General features: G+C 41.3%; 1 protein-coding gene and 1 non-coding gene across 3 annotated transcripts in view; both read left to right on the top strand.

Annotated features, from left to right (window-relative positions):
* The first annotated feature begins 816 nt into the window (after nucleotides 1-816).
* On the top strand, nucleotides 817-889 carry trnam-cau (transfer RNA methionine (anticodon CAU)). The gene has a single exon. It is a non-coding gene; the product is annotated as a tRNA-Met (tRNA).
* A 21,656-nt stretch (nucleotides 890-22,545) lies between these two features.
* LOC142995575 (protein jagged-2-like) overlaps nucleotides 22,546-27,100 on the top strand; it is a 50,058-nt gene continuing 45,503 nt past the window's right edge. The window contains exons 1-2 of one of the 2 annotated variants that reach the window (XM_076146674.1): nucleotides 22,546-22,908; nucleotides 23,858-24,178. In XM_076146674.1, the coding sequence (XP_076002789.1) occupies nucleotides 22,840-22,908; nucleotides 23,858-24,178 (390 nt within the window). In that variant the 5' untranslated portion in view covers nucleotides 22,546-22,839. The remainder of the gene's footprint in view (nucleotides 22,909-23,857; nucleotides 24,179-27,100) is intronic. The other variant, XM_076146675.1, reaches the window with a different exon arrangement.

The raw sequence follows: 27,100 nt of genomic DNA, 5'->3' as shown, positions 1-27,100 counted from the left end.
CGACTCCCACTATTTTGTCATTATTTTACTGACATGTTTAAAAACAATGACTGTGGGTGACATCATGCATGCTCATTACTCAGAACAATTCCTACCGCAATGCTCCCTTTCCCTTGTCACAGCCTCATGGCAGGTGCTTATCAGGCCAAGCAGTCGGCGCACTCCTTCACTCATACCCGCGCCGGTTGGGGAGGGTAATGCGGCCTGCTCCCATTTTCAACACTGCATTGTTGTGTCTGGCAATGTTCTCCACCAGATTGATATCTTGCTGAAGAAATTGACATTTCCTTAAGCTAAACCACCTGAATACGGTCCTCTGCCACCCTCCTCAGCAAGCAGGGAACCAACATTCACAGCCTGTCTGTCAACCGGTACAACAAAAAATGTCCTGTTTTAACAATGTTGCTGCTCTCCCTGGAGATTCTGGCCAGCGATAATCGCACGCACACACACACACACATGCCTATAACCCATTGAATACATACATACATACTGTATAGTCATAGCTTTGGCTTTCTGAGCTCCAGCTCCCACACCATGTTCCCATATGCTGGTAATGTATCTGCAGGAAATAAGAATGGACTGCCAAAGCAATATGAGGGGCTTGGTCCTGTCACGGACAAAGGATGGTTGATTAGGGGTGTTAACATGAACTGGTTCTAAAGCAACTACGAGCGCATTCAGAAATGATAAGTTAAACGTTGAAGTTGAGGAACATGGGTATAACTCCTCTGATGCCATTTTTCATCTTTATTGATAAACCCCTCACGAGCCAACACCGGGCATTTTTTATCAGGATGACATGCTTTTTTTCATGCCTCGTTGGTGCAGTTGGCAGCGCGTCAGTCTCATAATCTGAAGGCCGTGAGTTCGAGCCTCACACGGGGCAAATGCTATTTGGGGCTACAGTGGCTCATTCCATAGGGGACTCGGCTTGGGACCTGTATGGTGTCTGTTTCAAAACCCTGTGGACCTGTTGCACCAAAGCATTCCCATTTTTGCCTCCACTGCTGAGGTGCCCTTGGGCAAGGCACTAAACTCCAACGCTGGCTGCCGGCTGCCCTGCGGTGCCCCTTCTGGTGCATGTGTGTAAAGGAGGGGGGCGCAAACTTTCGCATGATGAGCATGATGGGCTTGGTCCTGTCACGGACAAAGGGTGGTTGATTAGGGGTGTTAACGTGAACTGGTTCCCTAACCCTAACCTTAACCCACAAGGAAACAATAGTTCACAGTATTAGACGTGTCTTCTTGTATTTTCATACACTTTTCACTTTGTTGGTGTCACTCACTCCTTGCAGGGGAGGGGCTCCATGTTTACTGCAAACATGGCAACATTTTTTAAGGAATATTGATATGTTGCGTTAAAATATATGAAGGATTTTTAGACAAATAAATAATTTATAAAAATGGAAAAAGTATAGTAGAATTTTGACTAACCTAAACTACATTAAAAGGCCCAGGTTCTCCTGAAAATACATCTATTTTGTGTTTTATGCTAATTGACAATGAGCTCAAGATTTATTCAGGTTGAGTCTTAGTGGTAGTAACAATAGTAGACCTCAAAGGTTTAACTAAACTATGCCTTTGATACCCATTAATGATCTTTTTTCTTCTTATTTCAGCTTTCCATACAATCATGACCAGACATGGAGCATGACCACTGTATTACACAACATAATAGGGTTTTGGATCTACAATAGGTCCATATAGACTTTTATGTGGGGTCCCCTCCCTTTGAAGAGACATATTAACAGGCTTCTGTGACTAATGGATGTAGTGGGATCTAATTTAAAGGGGGGAGAGTATCAAATCTACACGTGCACAAAGACATTAAAGAAAATCCTCTGGGAGGTCGGAGTTCTGATCCCTGCCGCCCCTCATGGGAGGCTGAGTGCTTCATTATGTTGAATGAAAACCAGCAAGCAGTGCTTCTAATGCCCCTGTAATTTATCGAACGATGCACAATGTTTAGGTTCCAGGTCTTCATTTGGTATCAGATCTCAGACGGGAAGTACAGGAGGCTATTTGTGTTGTACTACACAAACATGTTAATATTACAGCTCCAAGTCTGTAATATTATTTGTAAAGAACTATTACTATCTTTTCACAGACCGATATGTTGTTCTTTTGTAAGCCATTTTTGGTTACAGTTTCATCCTCCCATCTATTTGTAATGCACACCTTATTTGGAGTTTGGATTTGTCTTTGGATTTCCAACATATTGTATTACTAATTGCTACCAAAGAAATACCACACATCTTATCAGGGCATTCCATGGAAGACATCGAAGATGTGTTTGGGGGAGGTTTTGGTAAATGATGTCGTCATTTCTCAGGACGCCAGACAGTTATGACCGTAGAGACATATTATGATTCCACATTCTTGTGCATTTACTGATGTTGTTGCAGTTTCCTAAAGGTGCTGTAACTCCAGCTACTTTACTGATTTGTTAACACAAAATACAGTTTAAATAATGCCTTATTATTTGCCAAAAAATATAAATTATAGCTTAAAGAGCTGGCAAACACACATATCTGAATTACAACAGAAGTTACATGGACTCCTCAATTTATTCACACCAACATTAACATAGTATCATGGTCTGTCACTTTGGCCTGGACCATAGTAAAACATTTTCTCATCTTAACAAACTGAAGCATGATTCAGCTGGTAGCAGTCTCTTGGAAGAGACCACTGATTTTTGGCGGACCAGGGCTCACTTCTTTGCAAACCTGTTCCAAATCCAAGTTAAAGAAAAAGTTCTGTTAATGTGCATTTAGCAAGTTATGTGTGAATGTGCCCTTAGTTTACAATGCCATCATAGCTGTAATGGCTGCTTTATTTAATGCACCACAGAAAATATATGGAAAGTCAAGAAATCCTGATATTTTGATTTTGCTGTTACGCTATCTTATCATAACATAATTCCAAGCATCTGCTTTCAGGTGGTGGACTGTAAATCATTGCAGATTGCAGGCATACACTTGCTGGTGGCCACAGATTGTAGCTACTCATCCATGAAGAATTTATTGAATTTTGTCTGTCTGGCACACCCATCTCACACATGTTAAAATGAAAATGAAATGATTGAAACATTCACATGTTTTTTCATGCATTTGTCCTCCTCTTTTAGGTCAAATACTGTATCTCACTGTTGCATTCTGTCATTACAACCTTACTGATTTGGTACTTCACAGTAAATTGGGTATATTCAGCCTCTAGCTCATCAGTAATTAAAAGTTTAACTGCAGCGTGACACACCTCCAAAAATCATGGAAATGGTCCCAAGCTACTGGCCAGTCCTGTCTGACCAAGTACAACTGACAATCAGAGACACAGCATGCAGTGATGACCCTGTAATGACCCTTATGGTGTCATATTCAAGCACCACCCTGGTAGGTTAGCACTAGCTTATATCCTGTTATATAATGCTAGTTGTAGCTGTTTAAATCACAGTAATAGCTCTAGTTAGTAAAATGTCCACCGTGACAGGGGGATATGAGAAAAATGTGAAAGCTTGTGACTCTCTTGATCTATCAGATGACACTCGTATGCTTGTAATTGAGGAAAATGAAGTGTTTCAGTGTAGTGGATCCATGTTAATTCCCCTTGGAAAGCACAATGGCACAGCTGCACTCCACATGCACAGATCGATCATTTGAGCTGCCATCCCTCCATTTTTTTATGATCTATGCAGACCACAGCAACACAAGTTGGCATGGCTGGATACAAATCATTACCCCCGGCAGACCCAGAGTCACAGTGAATAAAATAACGCGGCATGTGGTAAATGCCATAGCTACTACAGACTTAACATGGAGATCTACCTACCACAGCAAATCAGACAACATTAGGACACAGGTGAAAATGTTCTATTAATTAGTTAGCTTTTGATATGGGTTATTCTTTGCACCACTGTCCACTGAATTGTAATTCCCGGGCTTTAGAGGCTCTGTACGCAATAGTGTGTTAGGGATAACTTACCATTTGCATGTGTGTGCCTGTGTTTGGTGTTACACAGTTTGGTATTTAGTACAGTAATTTGAGGTGAACAGCAGTTTTGATTTTATGGTTTAATTGCTCTTTGACTAACCGTACAGAGTGGTGCTGCTGTCAACAGCGACACGCCCGCCCAGCCCTTCCCTCTGCACTCGGATATTTTCACAGGAGGTGGGCACCTGCCTCAGTTTCCTCACTGATTGTTTCCAGGGGGGGACCGCTGTAGTCTGACATTTTTTGCACTGAGGTAACGTTTCCTTGCATTATAGTCACAGAATAGCTCCCCTTGTCCATTGTGCTGCATGTTAAAACTCCTTATGGGATAGTGAGCAGTGATTTGGGGGGAAAGTGGCGGGAAGGGGGGGATTCCGGGGAATTCCACCGGCATTCCTACCCAATTGCATTCCCCAGTCTTTTTTCTTTTGGCATAATAAGCGCAGCTCTGTGGTGTCAAGGTAATGTGTTTGATTCACAGACTGCGCTTGAAGCTTCCTTTTACGATTGACAAACAACTTAAATGCTGCAACAGTTTAACGAGAATGAAAATAAACAGATTTATTGAAGAATGTCTCAAGATCATTATAGAGAGGGAAGGGGGGGGGGCTTGCCTGGGCTGCAGTATTGGCAGGTTAGGGGTGAGAACGTAGTGAGGTCAGCAGATGGGGTACAGCAGCTGATTCTCTCTTTCTGTTCTTATTCTCTCCTTCTTGCCTGTCCTCCTGTCTTTTATGGTATACATGTGCTCTCTCCTGTGCTGTGACTAACCATCCCTCCGGCCTGTGGGGCCCATAGACTAGCTGCTTTCTAGTTCTCCTGGCTGCTGTGTTATCCATGCCAGAAGACTTCCTACCCCAGAGAGTCATCGAATGTGTCAATCCACGGGGCTCCCAGACATTGCGCATGATATTCGGCTACACAAATAAATTTTAATTGACTTGTCATGTCAAACAGAACCTGAGAAGAGAACACACAATGTCTTATATTATATTTTGGGTGTATGTTGACCTTACAAGTTTGTTATTCTTCAAGTTGGAGGCCAGCAATTATATCTATGTTTTGCTTATATGAAGCAAATTAAGCTTAAATCAAATAATTTACACTGGCTTTATGGTCACAAACATGTTTGTGGCTCCCATTGGCAATGTTTTAACTTCATGCTGTAACAATTTACACAATATTTAACTTGTTTCTATTTGAGCTGGTTTAAGTCTTTTCAGAATTTACAGAATTTTTCAACATTGCATGTAAGTCAATACTATTCAGACGGGTGTGGTTTGGAATAGACTGAAAGAAGCAGGTTTATGTGAAAAACAACAAACTTGTGTATTACTAAAACAATCCAATGTTAAATCTCTCAGATAAAGTGCAAGTACAGACATGAGAGCAGTACTAAAAGGTGTCATCTCCTCCTTAGTGGAGCAAAGAGATATGGGTTTTGTCTTCTCACACACGCACACACAAGTGCAAACAGACAAACACTTTGCCACTCTATGTGTTTGAAGCAAGCAGCTTTCAGAGTACCTGTCGCATTGAATTTCAGAGGGATTGAACTGAAAATCCTCAAACAAAGTGGCCATGAAAAGTGCTGCTAGAGATATTATCAACCTAAGAGAAACTCAAAGTCTCAAAGGCATCTTATCTATGTTGACAGTAAACATGGAACAGAGAGTGTGTGGTCAGCGATGGGCGGTCAGCCTAAGTGTTGTTAGACTGATGATGGAACAGCTCTGAGAGGGTTGATATGTTTACTCAAGTGCTGCTTCGTTTGACTCAAAGCCTCAAGATCAAATCCTCCAATCTGCCACTGGTCTCTGATCGTCTTTCCCGCCAACCTCTCTTCCATCATGAGACACACCTAGGCCAGCACCAGGGTGGAAACATGGGGAACAGAACAGTCAAATGAGTACCCACAAAACCATAGATATGGCTTTGTACCACCAAAGACACAAAGACAAACATCCAGCAAATAGCTTTGAATCAGTGTAAAGCAAAGTAAAGATGGTTAGCAGGGTGGAACACACCATCCTGAAACTAACACTAACTACTTATCTTAGCAATGAAATGTTTCTTGATTTTGGACTTCATTTGACTGCTGCTTTGACCCACGTCCATACATAAATAAATCCTTTTTTTTTTACAGCAATCTGACACCATTCAAAATTTATACCAAACAACATTTAATTTATTCCCATTTTTCACGGTGCTATTGAACTTGTACTGTTGATGTTAGGGCACAGGTTGAAGGAGACGTGCTATGATCAGACATTTTAGTATTTATGTAAATTTTTGTGATTATTACTTTCAGGCATTTCACTCTTCCTCTTCATCGGGAAGTACGATTAATTACATGTGGCCTCAGGTAGCTCCAATGACCTGGTCACCATCTTTCTCTGCCGACTGACATTTTGCTGAAAAGTAAATATTTCAAAGTGTTCCTCATGGACATAATAAATTGTTATCCGACTGTAGTTGTGATCTTGGATGTAGTTGAACAACCTTATTCATACAAGGGTCAGGGTTTTGACACATAGCTGTTTCACATAGCCAAGAGTTGCCAGCATGGCTAGCTGCCTAACTAGCTAGTATGGCTGCTTCAAAGTGGCTTCACCTTTATGTCAGAATGTGTCAGGTTCTCAAACTGAAAACTTACAAAATTATTACTTGATTTAATTAATTATTACTCAGACAATTATTAACATCCTGAAAGACTTCCCGCTCACTATGTCTCATTTCACATGTAATTGAAATGTGCAATTTAACTTTAACCCTAAATAGGTTGCTACTACTAGGTCGCTGGCTAGTAGTTTCAAGTCAGTTGTTGGGACACAATTTTTACAAATTACAATTTTAAGGTTTATTTTGCTCAACAATTCTTTCGATTTTTCAGTGATAAGGGGATTTTTCTAAATTGTATTATTATACACAAATGCTGAATATAGGAAATGTTTTTAGTCTGACCCAAGAAATTCATTTTGTGGTTTTTCATTAATTAATTCAAACATTATCATTAGTTTATTCCAAGATAACCGAATAAAATACTTGGCTTTGGAGACAGAAAGAGAGAAAGCAAGAGAGAGAAAATATGTGCGCATGTGTGCGTACATGGGTGCTCCAGAGAACACACTGGAACATTTTCCCACTGCTCTGTGGAGCCGTGGTTCTGTTGTCGGGACCAGCAGTCGCGCTGGTCATTGTATTTGTGTCCTGTGTACTACTTCCTGTGTCAGATTGTGGATTGTTATGGAAACAATGGCGTGTTTCGCCTTGAAAGGACACCTCAATCATTTAGCACTGAGCTGTAAATGCAGACGTACACGGCGCTCTGTGCTCTGACACAATATGTATTTTCCCTCTGTGTTGTCATTTGAATGCAGCTCAGGGGGCACAGTCAGTGTAATGAATCATGATTCAGACATGAGTATAGTACAACTGTTATCTAAATAGAATACAAAGAAATGCAACTTGCATTCATAACCAACAAGGCGCCAATTCTCTAAACTCCTCCCATTTCTGTTTGATGAAAGCACTACTCAAGGAACATATATTACATGTGACACATATTGTTAGTATTTAAATTTTTGCTTGAATTAATTAATTTTGGGAGACTTTCTACATTGTTTATTCTGATATTTCACACATTTTAAGACTACTGGGTCTATCTGACAGCTGTAATAACTGATAATTTCTTTCACATTCATTATACGATAGGAGAATCGCTGTTGTCAGATTTTGGGTGCACCAGTAGTAATTGATGGGAAGCTGTCAGAGCTTGCAACTCCCACTGGTCAATCAGGGTGCCTGTATTGAGTGTGGCAGGACTGGTGCAATAGTGTAAGCCTTGTAATAACTACGCCCAAGCCCAAGTGGTTAGGAAATGGTTGATGACACCACATGTCACAGAGAAAGCACTTCTCGACAAGCATACAATTATTTCCTCATTCGATATTCTCTGCTTATCTATTTGCAATCTTTCTTTCTTTCTTTCTTTCTTTCTTTCTTTCTTTCTTTCTTTCTTTCTTTCTTTCTTTCTTTCTTTCTTTCTTTCTTTCTTTCTTTCTCTCTTTCTTTCTTTCTTTTTTTCTGAAAATAATTTGAAAGCACATCATCAATCAACTATCTTCTCGTGTTGCTTAGAACTTTCACTGTCACTTGGGATGCCAACGCTAACATACCCACCTACACAAATATGCATTCATGCACACACTTGTCAGTTCTAGTTGTGGTTGTGTTGATGGTCGTGGGAGTCAGGCCTGTCCCGCATCCATGCGTACCTGCCACTGAGGATTTTGTGGAAAGGTTAAAAAAAAAAAAAAATCAATGCTGTGCAAATTCAGAGGTAGAAAGTAACTACAGTACACAAAGTACATTTACAACAAGTAAAATTGTGATTTTGTGTATTTGAGTGGCCATGGGTGTTGCCACTTCAGGCCTAAAACTACTGACCAATCCCAACAGAGCAGATGATTAGGGGCATGGCCTCAAAGAGATGGTATCTATGGCCTGTTTTCGCTCAGTGTGCCCAGCAATATGTCCAGTGTAATTAGAGCACTTGAGGAATTCCACCACAAGGAGTTTTTGTAAGTCCATTGGGAGTAAGTAATTTTAAAGCACTCACACATTGACTTCTAGTCTGTCTGCTCTAGTCCAAACCAAAATATAGTGATGAAAGCAATGTGCGAACATTCACTCAATTTAAAAGAAGGAGAGGTTAACATATAACATGGAACAACAACAGAATTAGGATAGTTTCCTATTGTTGGTTATCATTTGGTCCATTTAGCAGAAGCGGAATTGGACATGAGGAACACGTGAAAACCCAAGCGTTGCTTCTCCTATTCTGTAGAAGACATGCTGCCAAACGGCCTGAACAAAAAGTGTTAGTACATGACCAGATCTTAGGTAAGTTTGATGTGTTACCACCTTTTCACAGCATCCATATGATTTGCTATGGATAATCAAAGATATAGTTTACTTAATTTAAACCAGGTACACCTAGCCCTATGTAGTTCTAGATCAACTATCATATCATCAACATATCATATCAGCTTTTTTTTTCCTATAGTTTCAATTCCCTCAGAACTCGTTTGCGTTCGCATCTGATGAGTCAATTAGAATTTATTTGAGGAGTTTATTTGTGTCGATGCTGTTTTGTCATGACAAGATAAAACAAACACCTTTATGATTCATACCTTGCTTAACTTTGCTACCCACATGGATGCGGCTTCTTCATCCTTTCATCGGAATTTGTCATGTGTTTATTCACACCCACATTGCATAGCAAAAAGTGGGAAAGTGCTGTTTTGTCCTCCAACTATCTCTTGCCACATCAGATAACATCAGATCTAAAACACAAAAGCCACATTGCAGATAACAGACGGAAACCTGAGATACCACCTTCACCACCTATGCTTCAAAGGCCACAAGTTTTATTCCCAACAAGTCACTGTCACTAACTGAAAAAACAACAACTGGGAATAGATGTGCATCACTTTTTGGGAGCTGTTTCAAGTAGTAAATGCTCACCTTCAAACCTCCCAAAGTTCAGACACCTTCTGTCAGACATCCTGGCCTTTGTATCTTGTGTTGTGTCTCCCAGCAGAGACACTCCACAGATCCAAAGTCCTCATCTGCCCACGCCCTCTGTTGGCCTCTTAGCCCCTCTCAACACCCAATCCTGCTTTGAAAAGGGCTTAGAGATACTTTAAGTATAGTTTTGTGTGTGTTTGCATTTGTGAAGAATTTTAAGACATGTGAAAGGAGCAGGATATTTATTATGTGAAACTTAAAATCTTCACACAATTACAGAGTATTTTGTTTGTGTCTTGTATGATTGTTTTTTCTCGCTCTCACTGACAGACCTGTCACGTCATAAGGATACGGGAGGCCTCATCCCTCCCTGCTGCTGTCAAAGCCTTTTGGTCTCAGAGTTCACAGAGAGCGCCTGCAGCCTGTGCAGGTATTAATTTGTGGTGATTACCTGCAGCTCCTTCAGCAGCCAGCAGCTTCAGACAGGGGTCTAATTGTCACTGTCTGTATGGCTTTTATGGCTAAGCCCCCCCAAACGTCCTGTACAACGTAATGAGGTGTTTACGTGAAGCTGGGTGTGGGAACAAAAAACTCCATATGCTACCGTGTTAGATGACAGAGACCTGCTTTGCGCTTTTGGCCTTGTTAGGATGTTGTTAGGATTACAGCTGAAATCAGAGCCCTCACCTGTAGCAAACAGTACGGGGTAGTAACATTTAGCAACTATACTCATACACAAGAACTAGTGCTTTTCTTGAGTATTTATATCACAGAAACTATTTTGTATGTACTAGTACTTTTCTTGTACAGTACTTTAGTTACTTTGTAGATTCAGATTGTAAACTGCATTTCTAAATATTGAATAGAATATTTGATAATAGTACTTTTTTCTATTGTTTGCTCTAGTTGTAATTAATTAATAAAGTCATTAAAGTGGTACTCTAGTGATTCTACTGAATGTAATCTTTTTTAAGATCACCTTTTGAATTACATTACAATCATTTGGCAGACGCTTTTATCCAAAGTGACTTACATCACATTACATTACCACCCTTCGCAGAGGGGGGAGCAATTGAAGGTTCGGTGCCTTGCTCAGGGGCACCTCGGCAGGGGCTCGAACCAGCAACCCTCCGGTTCCTGAGCGGAAGCACTACCCACTGAGCCACTGCCTCCCAGCAGAATTACATTTTTCCAAATGTAATTCAACTGCCTACAGACCTGGAAAGTGAGGCCAAATACTGCCAAGGCTGCTCAAACAAACAATGTCAGTGACCTAGTGTAGATCCCCCCACTCACTCCCAGCCAAGCCTTCCCAGCTGATTGATCCGCGAAACGGCGAGGATCACCTACCTGGCTAACTTGTTGCAGGGCCCTCAGTTTTCTTTAACTGAGTGGCTTGAACCAAGAGGTTAGCAAAGAAATGGCCATCCATGCCAATTATATTACTTTGGACGAGGCAGTTAAGATAGATCTCAGAGCAATTTTCTCTGTGTCGCACTGCTTCCACTGTGTTTCGTCCTGCTTTTGGCATAGCTCCTTTCCGTCCTCCTGAGCCCCGGCAGGAGGTGTCGAGTGGTCCCAAGCCCTTTCAAATTGATCAGATTCATCTGTCTCCCAAGGAAAGGATTCGTAGAAGGTACTCCCAGTCCTTTTATTGTTGCTAAGCTGGTCATTTTATCGCCTCATACCCCATGTGTTGATTACAAGGGGTGGCTTGTCAGTAGTCGGGGTGCTACTGCTCTGGTGTGGCCCAGTCCACTTCACTGTCTGCTCTAACTGATTCGGAGGTCGATGAGTGTTTTATCGATTGTACTGTGTATCAGCAGTTCAGGTATCAGGACCCAGGGCCCTCACAGGAGTGCTACTTTCTAGGGTGGACTGTAGTGACTCTGCATCTGACTCTGCGTCCAGGAACACAAAGCCTTATCCCGTCAGGTTGAACAGGGGGAGCACACCCACAAGCCTGTACCCATCCTTCCACCTTCCTGCATGGTTGCTGCCGTTACTTGGGGAGTCAAGTCCATGATTAGGCAAGCCCAGGAGACCCAGCCCAAACCAGGTAATGGAACACCTAACCGTCTTTGTCCCTGCCTCAGTTCAATCCCCTGTCCTGCAGTGGGCTCACTCCTCCCACCTTACCTGTCACCCAGGGATACATCGGACCCTTGCTGTCCATTTCCAGTCAGTGTGTTGGCCCCCCATGGAAGCAGCCACACCATTGCTGTGTGATAGACGCAGTAAACCCTCATGTCTCCAGTATTATCACACAGACAAACACACACAAAAATTTGCTTGCACACACACACACACCCGCACACACACACGCGCGCACACACACACACACACACACACACACACACACACACACACACGCACACACACACACACACACACAGATATTATCACTAGTGTGTGTGCAGAGCTATTCAAAGATACCAGCACACACACATGCAGAGACCATAGAAACCACAAGAGGAACATGTGGTAACAGCCATGACGATGTGTCTCATATTTGGATAATCCTATTGAAACTTAAAATTTTTACTCTGCCTGGTAACTCCAAACTTTCTTTCTTTAATTAATTGGAAAGATATTTTAGTGTTGATGAGAACTCATTTGTTTGCTTATAGAACATTTCTTTATGTGTCATAATATCACATAAAGAACATTTCTCCTCTCACAGAAATTTCTGTAGACATAAGAAATTGCCAGACTTTGTAGAAATGTCAAGATTTCGCCAAGACAGAATTTGTTCTCCTGTCCAAGTAAAGGAATTTGTTTCTTGCAGTCTGATTGTAACCTTGTGTGCAGCTGGAGGCTGTGCATCTGCCCACAATCAGCAGACACATCAGCTCACATATGATCACAAATGTTCATCAGACTATTAGTGTAGGTAACTGTAACAAAAACAATGGTCCTAACAAAAACAATGGTTTAAATGACTAATAATTCAATGTGTCCAAATTTTTCATCGCAATCCACAGTATTTTCATGCATTGTAAATCTATGAATTTATGCACGTGTTATCCTTGGTTAATTATCAGTCTTCGCTGTGCATTCCTGCTTGTGTGTGTGTGTTCATACGTGCATTTTTTTGTAGGCCTGACTTGTTGGAAGGTATGTGCGGAGGTGGAGAGTGGGCTCACATCGTGTCAGTGAGCTGTCAGCTGATCAAACACTGTTTCTCTCTGAAGGTGTGAGCCATTAAACCAAAAAGGGTTAAACGGGGTGAAGCCATAGTCTTCCTTTTTACTACAGGGAGGTCAGGTCACTGATGGTGCTTTCAGATCTAATGTTCAGGGCTGAATTTCTCACTACTTTACCTGGAATTATCCAGAGGGACTACAAGGTTCCTTCAGTGAGAATGTTAAGAAGCAAGCCATGTCTATGGTGCACCAAATACATTGTTTACACACATGTCAGAACTTCACAATCCAACAAAACATAACAGCAGTAAAAGCAATGGTGGTAATTGAAAATTAAAGAATGACTTGACACCTCACTGTTGTTTCACTCTGCACAAAAATATGCACCTGATAGGGCGGGGGGACCCAATCAGCAATGTGTTGGTCTTCTGAGTTCCAACCGTGGATCCTGAAGCTCATAGAGTGATAATCCTGAGTCATGGTTCCTTTTTGTAAAATGTATGTAATCGATTTAAATTCTCAAAGAACATGACGAGTAACCCTAACTAAACTACAGAGGAAGGCAGAGGGCACAATGAGAGACGACAGCTTTCTCTAGTATCTTACTCAAATGTATGTTTCCATGGTAGGGTAGAAGCTGCTCCAAGGGCATTTACCCTACGCATCACTTTTTACTTTTAGTGTCTGCAGATATCTTTGATTCAGACTGGGGACTTACTTTATTTTTAGTTCCATGTATTCTTCATTCATTCTTCAGTCATTAGAACAAATAAATTATGAGAAATGTTAACATGGTATTCATTTCAGGCCTAGAATTATTCAGCCATGTTAATGTCTGAACCTATGTATACCACCTCCACCACCTGGCGGAATCCTATTGATTCACTGTGTGTGTATACGTGTCACATTCTTGTTTCGCTTTCCTTCCTTCTTTTCACAGTTCTCGTGCATTTTTAGTTCAATCACAGTGAGCACGAGTCAACTTTAATTGTAAAGCCCAATATCGCATATAATATGGAGGAACCACTCTTCTAGTGGGATTATAAAAAGGTACAAAAATGCATGCAAAGCAGTAAACACAAAAAGTCATGCATTAGGAAGGAGTTCTCCTTATGCTGTGAACTTCACCTGTCTGGTTGTCCACAGCAAATGTTTCAAAAGTTCACAGCAGCCATGTGATCATCATCAACCTCAACCTGTGATGAGCAACAGTGACCCATCAGAGGGATTGTTGCTGTGTGGGAATTGAGCATCATGCATTTTAATCCCTGCTGGGAAGCCAAGGATTAATGACTAACTCTCTCCACTCCCTTGCATGTGTGTATCTCTCCCTTTTAACAGAAATTAACCAAGAATCTATCAAAGCCTTCTCTAGAAATCCGAATGCATTTTTACTCAAGTTGCTAGGTTAAAGCAAGATTGACAAAATGAGGCAATCATCATTTTTGAGAAAATGATCTCCCAATGCACTGTATTGCGGTTGAAAGACCACACAGGCAAGCCACGACAGGACTGTCTAAAGTTTACTCTTTTGTCAGATAAGAGCTCTACTCTGTTTTGTTTGCATTCTTCAGGACGGGCCTGTAAACGTTTCTATGGCAGCTTGCTCTCTCTGCTGTGGGCCTGTTTGTGCGCCGTTGGGCTGAACAATGTGCTCAGAAGCTGAGGGTGAAGGTGAAAGCGATTGTGTTTGTTGGGATGTTCTCCTTCCTGAGGGCACACGTCTTTTCTCTGATTTACCACAACATCCTTCAACAACAGCAGCCTGCTCATAAAGAGAGACAATAAGACAGAGGAGAGGGAGATGAAGAAGGAAAGAGAAAACCAGACAATCTAAAAGAAAGAAGAGATGAATATATATATAAATACTCTAGATCAGGAGAGAAAGTTGATCAGAAGTCTTAGAAAGTAAGCCCGACAAAAGTGAAGTGCCTTGTCATCTATTTGAGTGGAATGGCAGATCAAAATAGGTTTATGGCTTAATCTTTGGAGGTAAGCCAGCTTTGATCTTGAAATATTGGTTTATAAATTTTAGGAAGTAGAATATACTTAGAGCATGAAAATCAAAAATCACCTGGTTTTTCTAGACACAGTTCTATGCAAAATTTAATTTCACTATAATAATTTGTCTAGTCGATTTACAGACACTTTGTATGCTTTTTAGATGCCTTCCAGATAAACTTAGATACACAGGACTGTTAAAAACATTATGTTTAATCTTTCAAAAGCCTCAAATTCACGTAAATTCAAAAGTCAGTGAGTGGTGTAAAATCTTTTTGGATTAAGAGTCTCAAGAGGAAAATTGGGCCAAAAGTCCAAGTCAGTTCTGAGCAATGCACTCTAGTCAACACCACTAGTTGGGTCTGTCATCATCATGCTCATTTTGTTTAACCAATAATTGTTTAAACCCTAGTGGAGATCCCAGCTTTCCAAATTGTACCCAAGATGTCTTGAGACATCATTAGACAAATCTCTCCCCATAATTCAGCATGACACAGCATCTTTGGAAACATAGGATATACCCCATGCGAGCTAAAAAATAATTGAGACTAATGCAAATATATATATATATATATTTGGAGAATTTGAAGAAAAAATGTAAAATATATAATATATAGTAATGTGCAATAAAAATCAGACACAATTTGACTTCTCAAAGTGAAGCGGAAATGAAAAGGATACTGTCACAGAATTTTGATGATTGTAGCTGTAGATTCTTATATACTTATGATTCTCTTAAATGTTTAGTCTGCAATAGACGAAATTAAAGTGGAAAATTTTCCAAGGTAAAAAAAAAAGGGGGAAGACGTTCCTCCTCTTGTCTGAAAGGTTATAACCTCAGTGGAGTTGTAGGACCCTGGCTATGACTAATACTTGGAATGAAACCTGGATGATTGTGAATCTTCACAGGCAATTTTCTGAACTCAAATAATATTTTCCCATTGTGCTAAGTTTGGAAAGTGAGTAGAAAAAAATCTCTCCCTGTGCAGGCATACACATGCTGGACTGTGACTGCCTGCAGAACTGACTCAGCATTTCAAAACACTTACTGAGGGAAATGTCAGAATATTTCATCTCTCATAAATTGTAATTATAGACGGACTAGACAGGACTGGATTAGACAAGTTAAGAGCTTCTGCTGTTGCCACAGGCACAAACACACACTCTCACACAGGGATGGTTGGAGGCACTTTTATTCACATCATGAAACATAAAAAGTTAACTACCGCAATAGTGTTAAATGTAACTTAAAATTAGGTCACTCCAAGAATCGGCATTCCAGCTTCTCCATTCCACAGTAAGCCATCATAGTCTCATGCAAGCGATAAGCTCAGACTTTATAACAGAAATTGTTACACATGAAGACAGAAATAAACAATAAACAAACCCTTAGAAAAAAATGTGTCTGCCAAGGACCAAAAGACACCGAAGCAAACACCAAAGCACTCGAACCTTTACAACAAAGCATGGTCAACGGCTTATTCAGCATGTTGAAGCTCAAGTCTGATTTTTCTGTGTCACAAAGTTGACTCACTTCTGAAATCACTCTGTCAGCAAGGTAACTTATGCTCCACACGATTTCTGGTCTGGAACAGAATTTGTTGGAGTTTAGTCGGGCTGAAATATAAAGCACTGCCTGTTGACCAATAACCTCATTTGGAAAATAGCATCACGGTTTCAGCAGGATCCCCTTGACATATCTTAAGGGAGATTCCCTGTACAAAGGATATTTTCAATTTCTTTTCCCCAAGGATATGCTTTACCAACGATGCAGATTCTTGATCGAAGGCAGAGAGCAAAGTTAAGTACATTTTAAGTAAAATTTTGAGTACATTTATGTGCGCTTCTGGTGTAGGTGGAGAAGCCATGTGGATAAATGTTACTAATAATGTAAAACATGAGTAGCTCTCGGACACTTTTATTTCGACAAATTAGAGGACAAAAGGTTGGAGACCCCAGGTAATAGATAAGCATACAAAAATATAAGCTACTCTGACATGATTTAGGTATCTGAATGTGACTGTTCCATCTTGTTCCTATAGGCTCATCTTTGCAGATACACCCCTTTTTATGGGAGTGGACATGTCGCTGCATTAACAAATCTTCCTGATCCGGATATCGATTAATCCTGATTGCAGGATTAACAATCAAGGGAGAGGTCAGTAGAGCTTCTGTTGCAGTACAGGCCCCTGTTCTTCTCAAGGTAGCAACAAGGTAGCAACCACATGATTTTTGTCCCTCATGGATGGAACACAATAGTCATGAGTGAACTGTTACCAGAGGCATTGCTGAAAGAGACTGGGTCTTCAGCAGGGGTCCCCAGTTACTCCAGACCTTGTAATGTGATTATACATTTTTATTGGTTGTTTTCAAGAAGATTTTTGTCTTCCATCTCCTGTAAAAGACACAACCCCTCTCTCACTACTGTGAGGCTAAGTCATGCAGCATAGGTGCACTGGAAATTCTAAACTGTCCATGTTGTCCCCAATACCTGCCCCAATGAATGTAGCTCAGAATAAGTGGACAGTGACAGTGACAACACCCGATAACACAACTTATGCCACCCCCATCACCATGATTAGGTCATGATCTTGACTGTTGTCCCCATTTCTGTTTGTGACTACAAGCAAGGTTGGGTACAGAGAAGTACATCCAAGAGGGGGAGAGCAAAAGGCAAAATCCAAAATACTGTCTGAGATTGCCAGAAAGCAAATGCCAGAAAATACACTGTAATGCTTGACACGGAACAAAGACAAACTCACACAGGGAAACACACAGGCTAACTACACTAGAGACTGAGGCAAATCAGGAACAGGAGAAACTAATCAGGAACAATGAAAGAACAACACTCATCAGTGATCAGAGTCATTGTGTAGATTGTTTTATACAGAAAGGGGAGGAAAAAACAGTAATGAGAGCACACATATGTAATTTACATGTGAATTAGGAAATAAAGTTGCTGGGGTAAAAAGGCCAGTAGACATGACATGACAGGACAATTTAACCCTGGAGTTGCAGATAACCTCAATGCTGTTAGTATGAAAATATTATATGTGAAACTTTTGAAGAAGGACAGGACATTAATCAACTTTTTATTGAAGTAAAGAGAGAAGTAAAGAATTACTAAGGCTGAGCGTTTTCTGGGCAGTTCCCAGACGCAAACGCAAAGGGAACAGTAAAGAGGATGACCTGCTGATTCAGCGCTCATACAGAGTCCCTCCCATACAATCCTCTATGTGAAATATCAGTGATGTACATATGAATCCAGGCAAAGGGATAACAAACGTGTGACAGCAACTAGTCACAGCCAGTAAAGATGTGGTGAAAGGACAAGACAATTTTACCGTGGAGTTTCAGATGACATCAGGTGCCGTTTTTACAGGATATCATCAGTCCAGTAGTACCAGTAGTTGAAAAACGCAGCATGGGCTGTGGATAGACAAAAAGGGGGGAGAGAAGGTCGTGAGAAAGAGTAGCGAAAAAATTTCAATTAAAAAATGTAAATAAATAAAACTCCACCCCAACAGCCACAAAACCCCACATCACACAACCCTATACAGGGGTAGACAAAACACGAGAGATCTATTGTTTCGTATTCAAGTATCCTGTCATTAGTCTGGCGTAATCTGTAGATCTGTAAGGTAGAAATGTTTGCCATTTGTGGTAAAACTTATCAGTGTGCCCCTTCATTGTGTATTTTATTTTCTTTAGTTTAAGAGGAACCATGGTGTCCCTCAGCCATTGTGAGACAGAGGGATGGATAAGGGATTTCCACTGCAAGAGGCTACGGAGCCATATGCGTATCCTAGCTCCAGTGGCTGCCTGAGGCCTTGAAAAAAATTATTAGGAAATGATTAACATTTGCATGTACTATTGTTGTGAGTTTTACACTCTCCAAATGTAAGAATGTTTTTATTATTTATGAAATTAAATACTTAAAGTACCAAATAATCACATATAGCCCACTGCAGAATCGCAGAATACTGTGTGGTAAAACATTTTATTGAATGCTCATTTACAATGATAACATTAATAAGCTAATTTATTTATGTTTTATGGCTCCAGACACATGTTTTATGGCCAAAATGCAAATTGCCCTTTTGAATAAAAGCTATTCTGATTCTGATTCTGAAAGTAAAGGTTGCTGACCCTTGCTAAGGAGTATATTTAGGCAAGGCAAGGCAAGTTAAATTATACAGCACATTTCAGCAACAAGGTAATTCAAAGTCCTTTACAAGAAAATATCCAAAGCATCGGGACAAGGTGTAAAAGAAGAAAACTGACCCAGTGTCAATCCAGTAGCACAATTTATTGGTGTGTATTGCCCATTGATAAGATTGGAAATTTGGATGACTTGCATTAATCACTTTGGAAGGGAGGTGTTCCTTTCAAAAGGAACATATACTGCTTTGGTTGTTCAGCATCATGTTTTTAGTGTGCAACCTTTGCAAATGCATTCAGAAAGTCAAACCTGTAGGCCCTAAACTGTCCTGACTTGTACTCTAAAAGCTTTGTTACTGATTTTTGAAATTTTTATTGGCTTTCATCCAATTGTCTAGGTCTATGCCCACAGTGGAACACACACAATGATGAAAAGATCAAGACTGTGTTAAACTAGTGTTTCATGTCCCAGCCTTGGTTGTACTGTGAATTTATGCAGATTGTGTTCAAGCACCAATAGGAGAGTGGACCCCTGATGAAAATAAGAACATGTCCCCTTTAAGAAAAAGTGTTGTTTTTGACCACTGAAGTATTATTTAACATCACCCTAACAAACAGCAGCATCATATCTGTGTTGCAGACCAGATCCGATCTGTGCTGTTCTTTTCAGCAGGGCTCTTGTTTAGTCTTTGTTTAGCATTTCAGGCCCCAGCAATCTGAGATGGGACTTTATCTCATACTGAATTTCTTAATCCCCCAAACATTCTTTTCCTGAATATGAAAACAGGTTTTTGTGTTCCATCTCCAGACCCAAAGCCTGCATGTACAAGAAGTCTACGCAAGAGAGAAACCTCACACCACTCAATTATTTTAATGGAATATGATGAAAGATGTAAATAATTAGATAATAAATAGAAATAAATGAGTATTCGCAAGGAAATGTAAGCACCAACACATGGGTCTTGACACTAAGTAGGTATGAAATCACATTGCTTTTGAATTCATTGGGATAAGCTTTCTTGACTTAGCAGAGTGCTGCTATGACTGCAAAAACTGGCACACTGTCCTTCTCACATGCTGAATAGTGCTCCCAATCTAAAATAATTGGTCTGTATTTGGTCTGTTAAATGGGTGGAATCCTCCTTTAAGTAACAATTAAGTCACGCAGCCCTGACCATTGATCCTCTCCTACAATAACTAAAGTATCTTTGTCTGCTAATTAACCCCCTAACTTCCCCCGATTATCGGAATGAGCATAGTTTCTTATCACTGGTGATAAGACAGTCATAAAAAGACAAACACAAGAGGTGTGTGTGTGTGTGTGTGTGTGTGTGTGTGTGTGTGTGTGTGTGTGTGTAGACATGTGAATGAGTGGGTCATATGTACAAATGATAAAATATGTATGTGTGAGTGTGTGTGTCTGCACCTGCTTCCCTGGGAGGAAACATCTGCTGCAGAGTGTCAGAGGCCACCTGTCACACAACAGCATGGCTATATAACTGCTCCACTGTCTGCATGCTGCTTAAAGCTGCAAGATTTTTGTGTAGACAATCAGCTGCCTTATCATCCTGGATCTGCAACAAAGAAATGTGTCACATCCCCCTTATGCTGTGGCTTCACCCTGTTTGTCTCAATGAAAGCCTGCTGCTCTGTGTGGATATCACAACACTCACACACAAATCTATACTTGATTGTAAAGGCAGTCCCAAGAAACTTTTTCCCCCTGGACGTTTCAAGAAATGAGTGCTAGGATCTGAAAACGAGTCAGGAGTTTACTCAGCTAGCGCATACCTCCACCAAGGCTCAACAGTCCCCAGATCTAGCTTTTGGGCAATTTAAAGACAGAAAAATCCAGAAAGCAGATTCAGTGACGGTTAAAATTATTTATTTTCTTATGGGATAAGGCATTTTAATTAGGCATATTTCCACAAAGGAGGGTTTGTTTTAACTTACAAACTTATGAACCGTTTTTCATTAAACTTTGTGATTGGGCTGAATGATACAAAATTTCAAATTTCAAATGGCTATTCCCTGGATCATATCCAAAATGCACTGTAAGAACCACCTTTATGAATACAAATTCATTTCCCCTTTATTACTTGGCCTGAGCTCTCTATCCACCTAGATTATGTTCATTTGAACCAAGTAGATTTTTCGGTATGTTGAATTGTGTCCGTAAAACCGTCACAGGTACAGCAACCAAACTTCAGATCAAAGTCTGATGGACTACTCAATTAAGAAAATGTGTGCCTTGGTGGAGTTATGATCTCTAATGAGTTCCCTTCTGGTTAATAGTGATGTCACAGATGTGAGCTTTGTCCGAGCCTAAATTTCATTCATCCATAATAGGACACACATGCCTAAAGGTTTTCACTAACATCAGTGTCTTTGCCTTCTTTTGAGAAATATGCAAAAAATATGATAAATGTGATAAACTGGAATGTTGAAGCATGTGGGGAGAGATCTTGTGTATGGTTCTGCCACAAAAACCTTTTCCTTGACCTGAGTCTAAAATTTAGATATAGATACAGATATCAGAGCTATGTTGGTCTCTGTGTGTGTGTGGGTTTCCTTCAACTGCACTGGTTTCCTGCAAAGACATGGCAGGCTTGGTAAATTAGAAACAATAAGTAGGAGTCAATGAGACAGTGACTAAATTCTCAGCCCGGTGATATACACTGTATAAACATACAATATACATGTAAATATACAAATCATAGAAAATAAATGAATGCGTATGACATGGTCTTTATCATTATAGAAAAAGATTCATGAGTGAGTCAGAGAAGGAAGGAAACAAGGAAGGAAGATGGAGAGAAATAATTACAGACAAAGGAAAAGGGACAAAGGAAGAGAAACAAAGGACGGAAGGAAGGACAGAAGGAACAAACAAACAAAGGAATTAAATAATTCAGGAACGCAGACAGGGCAGCATCAAAAGATTGACTAATGTAATTGACTGATGAAGGAAATAATGAAGGGAGGAAGGAAACACAAAGGTAATGGTGACGTTTAGAAATCCCCCTCATCCTCACATTTATAATTTAAAGCTCTACTCTGAAAAATAACTTGTTACTACAGATGGAAGATAAATGAAGTTGAGTCAAAAAGTATTTCATTTCACTCTGGAATGTAGTGGAGCAAAAGTGGAAGGTCTCTTTAAATGGGAATACTTCAGTCTACCACAACCTCGATCGTGTACTTCAGTTCTTCCAATTGGTTTCGGTCGCTAACCAGTAGAGGGCGCTGACAGCCATCAGTTTCCCTTCTTGAACGTAAGTGAGGAGCAGCTCAGGTGTCCGTTGGTGGAAAGCACACAACATTTATCACACCGTGCATGTTTTAATGTCAGCTCTCATTTAAATGTGTAAACTGTAACACGTCACATATTTGTTGTGATAGATGATGAATGAAGGTTGTGAAAGCTGTGAAATATGTCGAATATGCAGAAACTGTGCTGAATAAATGGCGTTGGAATCGTTGGAACTGCATTAAAATGCTTTTCTGAATTGAACAACATGAATATACTGCACATACATGTACAACTTCCATAAATCCATCAGGCGCCCTCCTCTTCTCCCCGCCTCCCGCCTCCTCTCGGTGACAGGCTCGGGGGGGGGGGGACTGTTCGGGGAGCCGTCTGATTGGTCGGCCCAGCTGTCCATCACGTGGAGATCACCGGGCTTCGGCTGTGGCAGCAGAGACGCGCCGCTGTTCTGCTACTCGGCTGTTCAGTGCGTCGAGCGGCGGAGGGAAACGGAGTTTGTGCGTGTTTCTGCTGAGTCCGTGGACCAAACAGCGACAGCAGCAGCAGCGGCAGCAGCGGCGGCGGTGCGCTTTCCTCCTCCTCAGCCGCGGGCATCCACAAACACACACACACACCGTGTATGCCTCGGACACACGGGGGGAGAAGGATACCGCATTTCTCTTTCTCTTCTTCATCATCATTTTTGACATCCATATTTCTCATTTCCCTCATGGTAACCATCATTTGGCAGCCGGAGACATGTGGACTTATCCGGTGAAAGTGCAGCGCTTGTCAGTAGTGTGTCTTCTCTTGGCGCTGTGGGCTGAGGTGAGACATAACTTTTTATCATGACCCCCAAAGGGAAATGTTATTCTGCTAGAGCTTGTCAATCGGCGGGGGCTCGTTAAGTTCAGTTGGGAGGGGGGTTAAATTCCAGCCTTAATTGAATTGCACGGTCCACAGTTTGAATCATGTGATGGTGGAATTTCTAATTTTGCGCTTCCTTCAGAGAGATAAACGAAGTTTGCAATTCACAAGCAAACTTAAGACACATTGTATCTGAGCTGATCATAACATTAATTGATTGATTGTTTTGTTTTTTTAATGCCAAACGGAGTCTGGTGTTCTAAAACTTTATGTTACCTGTTTACTTGACGCTTTCTCAGTAAAGTGACAGAGAATTGAGAGCAAAACGTTCAAGTTTGCACTTCAAAAACCTTCATCTTACCGCATCACTCGGTGTGATACTGTCAATGGAGTCCAAACACGGGTTAAAAGAACACATCAAAAAAGTGAGTGAGATAGTTTCACGTTTCCAATGCAGCTGGAAAATTCCACTCCACCAACACTCTGGATCGATTTGTACGTGCTTTTTTTTTTTCTCTCAGATGTTTCCACTTATTCTGAGATAACAGTGCAATCTCGACTTTGTAGTGCGGCTGCCTACATTGATATGCAGAGTGAAGTAAAGTGGAGGAGGTCGAGTTGTCCAGACTTGCTGATTCAACTTTGCACAAAATGCACAATAGCGGGCTGCAACTTTTACAACTGACTGTGACTGTTCACAGCAAACATACATTTATATTATCTTATAGGAAATATTCTGATTGGGCTCTTAGATTAATGATCTGCTTTCATTTATGTTCATCGAGTCTCTGAATAAACCCTAAACCATATTATCTACCGAAGTTTGATAATAACTTAAGAGTATATATGCCTTCTTCTGCTGTGGAATCTTGTGCGTGTTTTCATTCTCTCGCTTGCGTGTTTCTGCCAGGTGTCTCACTCCTCGGGATACTTTGAGCTGCAGCTGATTTCGGTGGAGAACCCTAAAGGACAACTTCAGAACGGAGACTGCTGCGACGCGGATCAGAGCGCAGCGGAGGGCCACTGCGGCACAGACCAGTGCGACACCTACTTCAGAGTGTGTTTGAAGGAATACCAAACGGAGGTCACGACCAAAGGACTGTGCACGTATGGCTCGGAAACTACTAAAGTTATAGGTGGGAATACTTTTCAATTCAGCGGGCAAAAGAGCGGACAGAGCCGAAACAACGAGGCCGGGAAGATCATCATTCCATTCAAGTTCTCTTGGCCGGTAAGTGGATCACTGGGTGCGGGGAAGATGTGGAGATGTGTACATGGAATGTTAAAGGCCACTTTCAAAGGGTGTCCATGTCTTTCTGAAGGGGGAAGATTATGTAGAATGTAACAGAAGAAAAGTCAAATCACGTCATCCTCATCATCAGCACTAGCACTCACAGTTTAAAGGTGACCAACTATGGACGAAACTCAACGCTAGTCACTGCGTCACACAGCGTCTCTAGACAATTTCCAAGTTTTGGTGGAGGCATCGCAAATAAGGAACTCCCAGCATAAGAACACAATTTGATTAACTTTTAAATATTGAATTATTGATTTAATGTTTACGTTACTCTGAGTTCCAAAGCGGTTTTCTAAGCTCCTAATATGTAACGAGGTGTGTGGGTTTTTTCCCACAAGGCCGTGACGTAAAACCTCGCACATTTGCCCAGCGTCAAAGTCTCAAAGTCACTTTTCCATACTGTTGCTGGTGTGTGAGAGCTCTCGGGCTCTCAGCATGCCGCTCATTTTTACGCGTGGCCATTTGGCAACCTTAGGAGAGACGCGCCCTCCTGTGCAGCGGGGCACGGCTGAGAAACATCATCCCACACAAGCCGTGATCCTTCTCTCCCTCAGACTCCTTCAGTCTGAGCCGCACGTCTGGGGCTATTCTGTACAAGTGCAACTCGCAGAAGCGCACTTGACGCGCAGAGACGCACAGGGACTTCAAAGTTGTATTGTGGAGGGGAGGGGAGGTGTGTGTGTGTGTGTGGGTGGGGGAGAGGGGGAGAGGGGGAAGTCCATAAAGAAGTAGCAGGTAATTTATCTAATCTAAACAGAGCAGCAGAGCCAATCATAACCTGTTCCCGTTCCTTATTTGGACAGCCAGCGTGGGAAACAGGATCAAAGTTGGCAGTCGGGAGTTTATGAAAATGGCTGTTACACGAGTCCCTGTTCCACCCAGAGATCTGTATCTGGAGCGTCAGGGTGGTTTAATGTTAAGAGTGACCACACTGTGGCTGAAATGTCACAGGTTTGATCCCCACAACAGCTGAATGCTCTGTTAAGACACCGAACCCCCTCAGCCTCTGTCATTTTGAGTCAAAGGGGATAAGTGTTACAGAGATGCCCGCACTGCACAAACCTCTCTAATCAAGTTATTCAGCACAATTGACTCTTAGCTCATCAATTTACTGAAAATAAACAACAACAACAACAACAACAATGCAATATAATAACTTCAACCTCTTTCAAGTAAAAATCCATTTCTGCCATGTATTGCTAAATTGTACCTGATTCTGTCTTGTAGATAAGATTGATAAGAAATTGCATTGAATAAAGGACCACAAACACTTAGTCACAGAATACTGGCTAGCATCCAAACAGAGACAGATTTTGCTTTTAGAAACCCCAGTTTGGATACAAGATGACATAAGTGTACCCATAATAATTTGCTTTCTGAAATGACACAGATTCTCTCATTTTAATCCCCTTAATCACAATGTTATTCACAAATTTGGCCGTAATATTGCAGATTTATGAAAATATGCAGCCTTGGCAGGGTGTTGGTGGCAGGACATACATATTGGGCGCTTTGTACGGTTGGCTGGCTACGTGACCCATCCATTCATCACTCCCCATGGTCAGCTGTCAGCAAAGGGGAAGATGGAAGTAGTAACTTGGGGCCCTCCGGGCGGATACAATTACCACTAAGTTGTGTGTGACACAGGGAGTGGATATCAGTGTCTCCAACTACTCAAACAAGTGAAGATCCCAAGCCAATCTGGGCCGGGGGATGCCTTTACCTCGCTGCCTCTCAGGTTCACGCTCCGTCAGTTATTGGATCATTGTCTAACTCGGCGTGTGTGGGGTCAGTATTTTCCACTATCCACCCGGGAGAGGGTGGGGAATTGTGTGTGTACGTGTGCGTGTATGTGGGGACAAAAGGAAGGAGGGTATCAGTGTTCCTCTGAAGGTTTCTTTTGATGCGGCTGTCAAGGGCAAAGCAGTCAGTCTGCATTGACTGCGCTGAAAGTCGAAGGCTTTTAAAAAACGTCTGTGTCTGTCGTTACTCATCGTACTGTTAAATCCATTTTCCAGGCATTACAACTTTGGATTGTTTTTTTTATGTGGCTGTGGTGTGGCTCTCTCTCAAAGACTGAACTCAAGTTCATACATGATAATCTCATGTACTAATCACAATCCAAGATCTTTTGCAATCTAATACAATCCTCCATTTGTGAAGCTTATAATGTTTGGTGTTAATTCAACTCACATCATTTCTAAGGTTTGTCTTCTTAGTGTTGTTGTATGGGGCTGCATTAAATGGAAATGTGTTTCTAATGCTCGAGGTTTCTACAGGTTTCTCCAGGTTCGAAAAGCATGGGGTTTGAAAATGCTTGGAGTATTGACAGTAACAGTTCTTGAAGTGTTCTGATCTATGGAAACCAGAGAGCAGAGTATTTTTAGTAGCATATGGTATCATTGTGTTATATTCCTCTGGCAAATGTTTCGTATGCCAGCATTCCTAACTTGCAAGATGGTTGATTTAAAGAATCCAACATCTTCAGTGTGGAATGAATCTCATGTGAACGGACCTGAGTTTGTGTTATTAGTCAGCGTTCTATATGTGAGACTATATCATGGTTATGGTGATTGTGGTCTCCATTTCTAGGTTTCCATTCAGACAGTGTGTATTGATCCGATGTACACAAACAGTGTGATGTTTTGGGGGGAAGAGAAGGACCAGGCTCGTCGAATGGATTAAAACAAGGACAGGGTCCTTAAGAAAGTGCTTTTGTATGAAGCAGTGGCCTGTAGCCCCTGGTGGTGGTTGTGGTGGTGAAATAGTGAAATCCTTCAGTCTGCCCCAGTATCTGGGCCACTGGTTCCTGACACGAATTAGTGAAGAGAAAAAAGACATTGTCCCGGCCCCATG

The sequence above is a fragment of the Genypterus blacodes genome, unplaced genomic scaffold, assembly GCF_046128005.1.
Source record: "Genypterus blacodes isolate CSIRO-AG114 ecotype Tasmania unplaced genomic scaffold, CSIRO-AGI_Gbla_v1 ptg000033l_1, whole genome shotgun sequence".
Classification (NCBI taxonomy): domain Eukaryota; kingdom Metazoa; phylum Chordata; class Actinopteri; order Ophidiiformes; family Ophidiidae; genus Genypterus; species Genypterus blacodes.
Note: the sequence above shows the minus strand (reverse complement) of the source record. Positions and strands in the feature narration are given on the sequence as shown.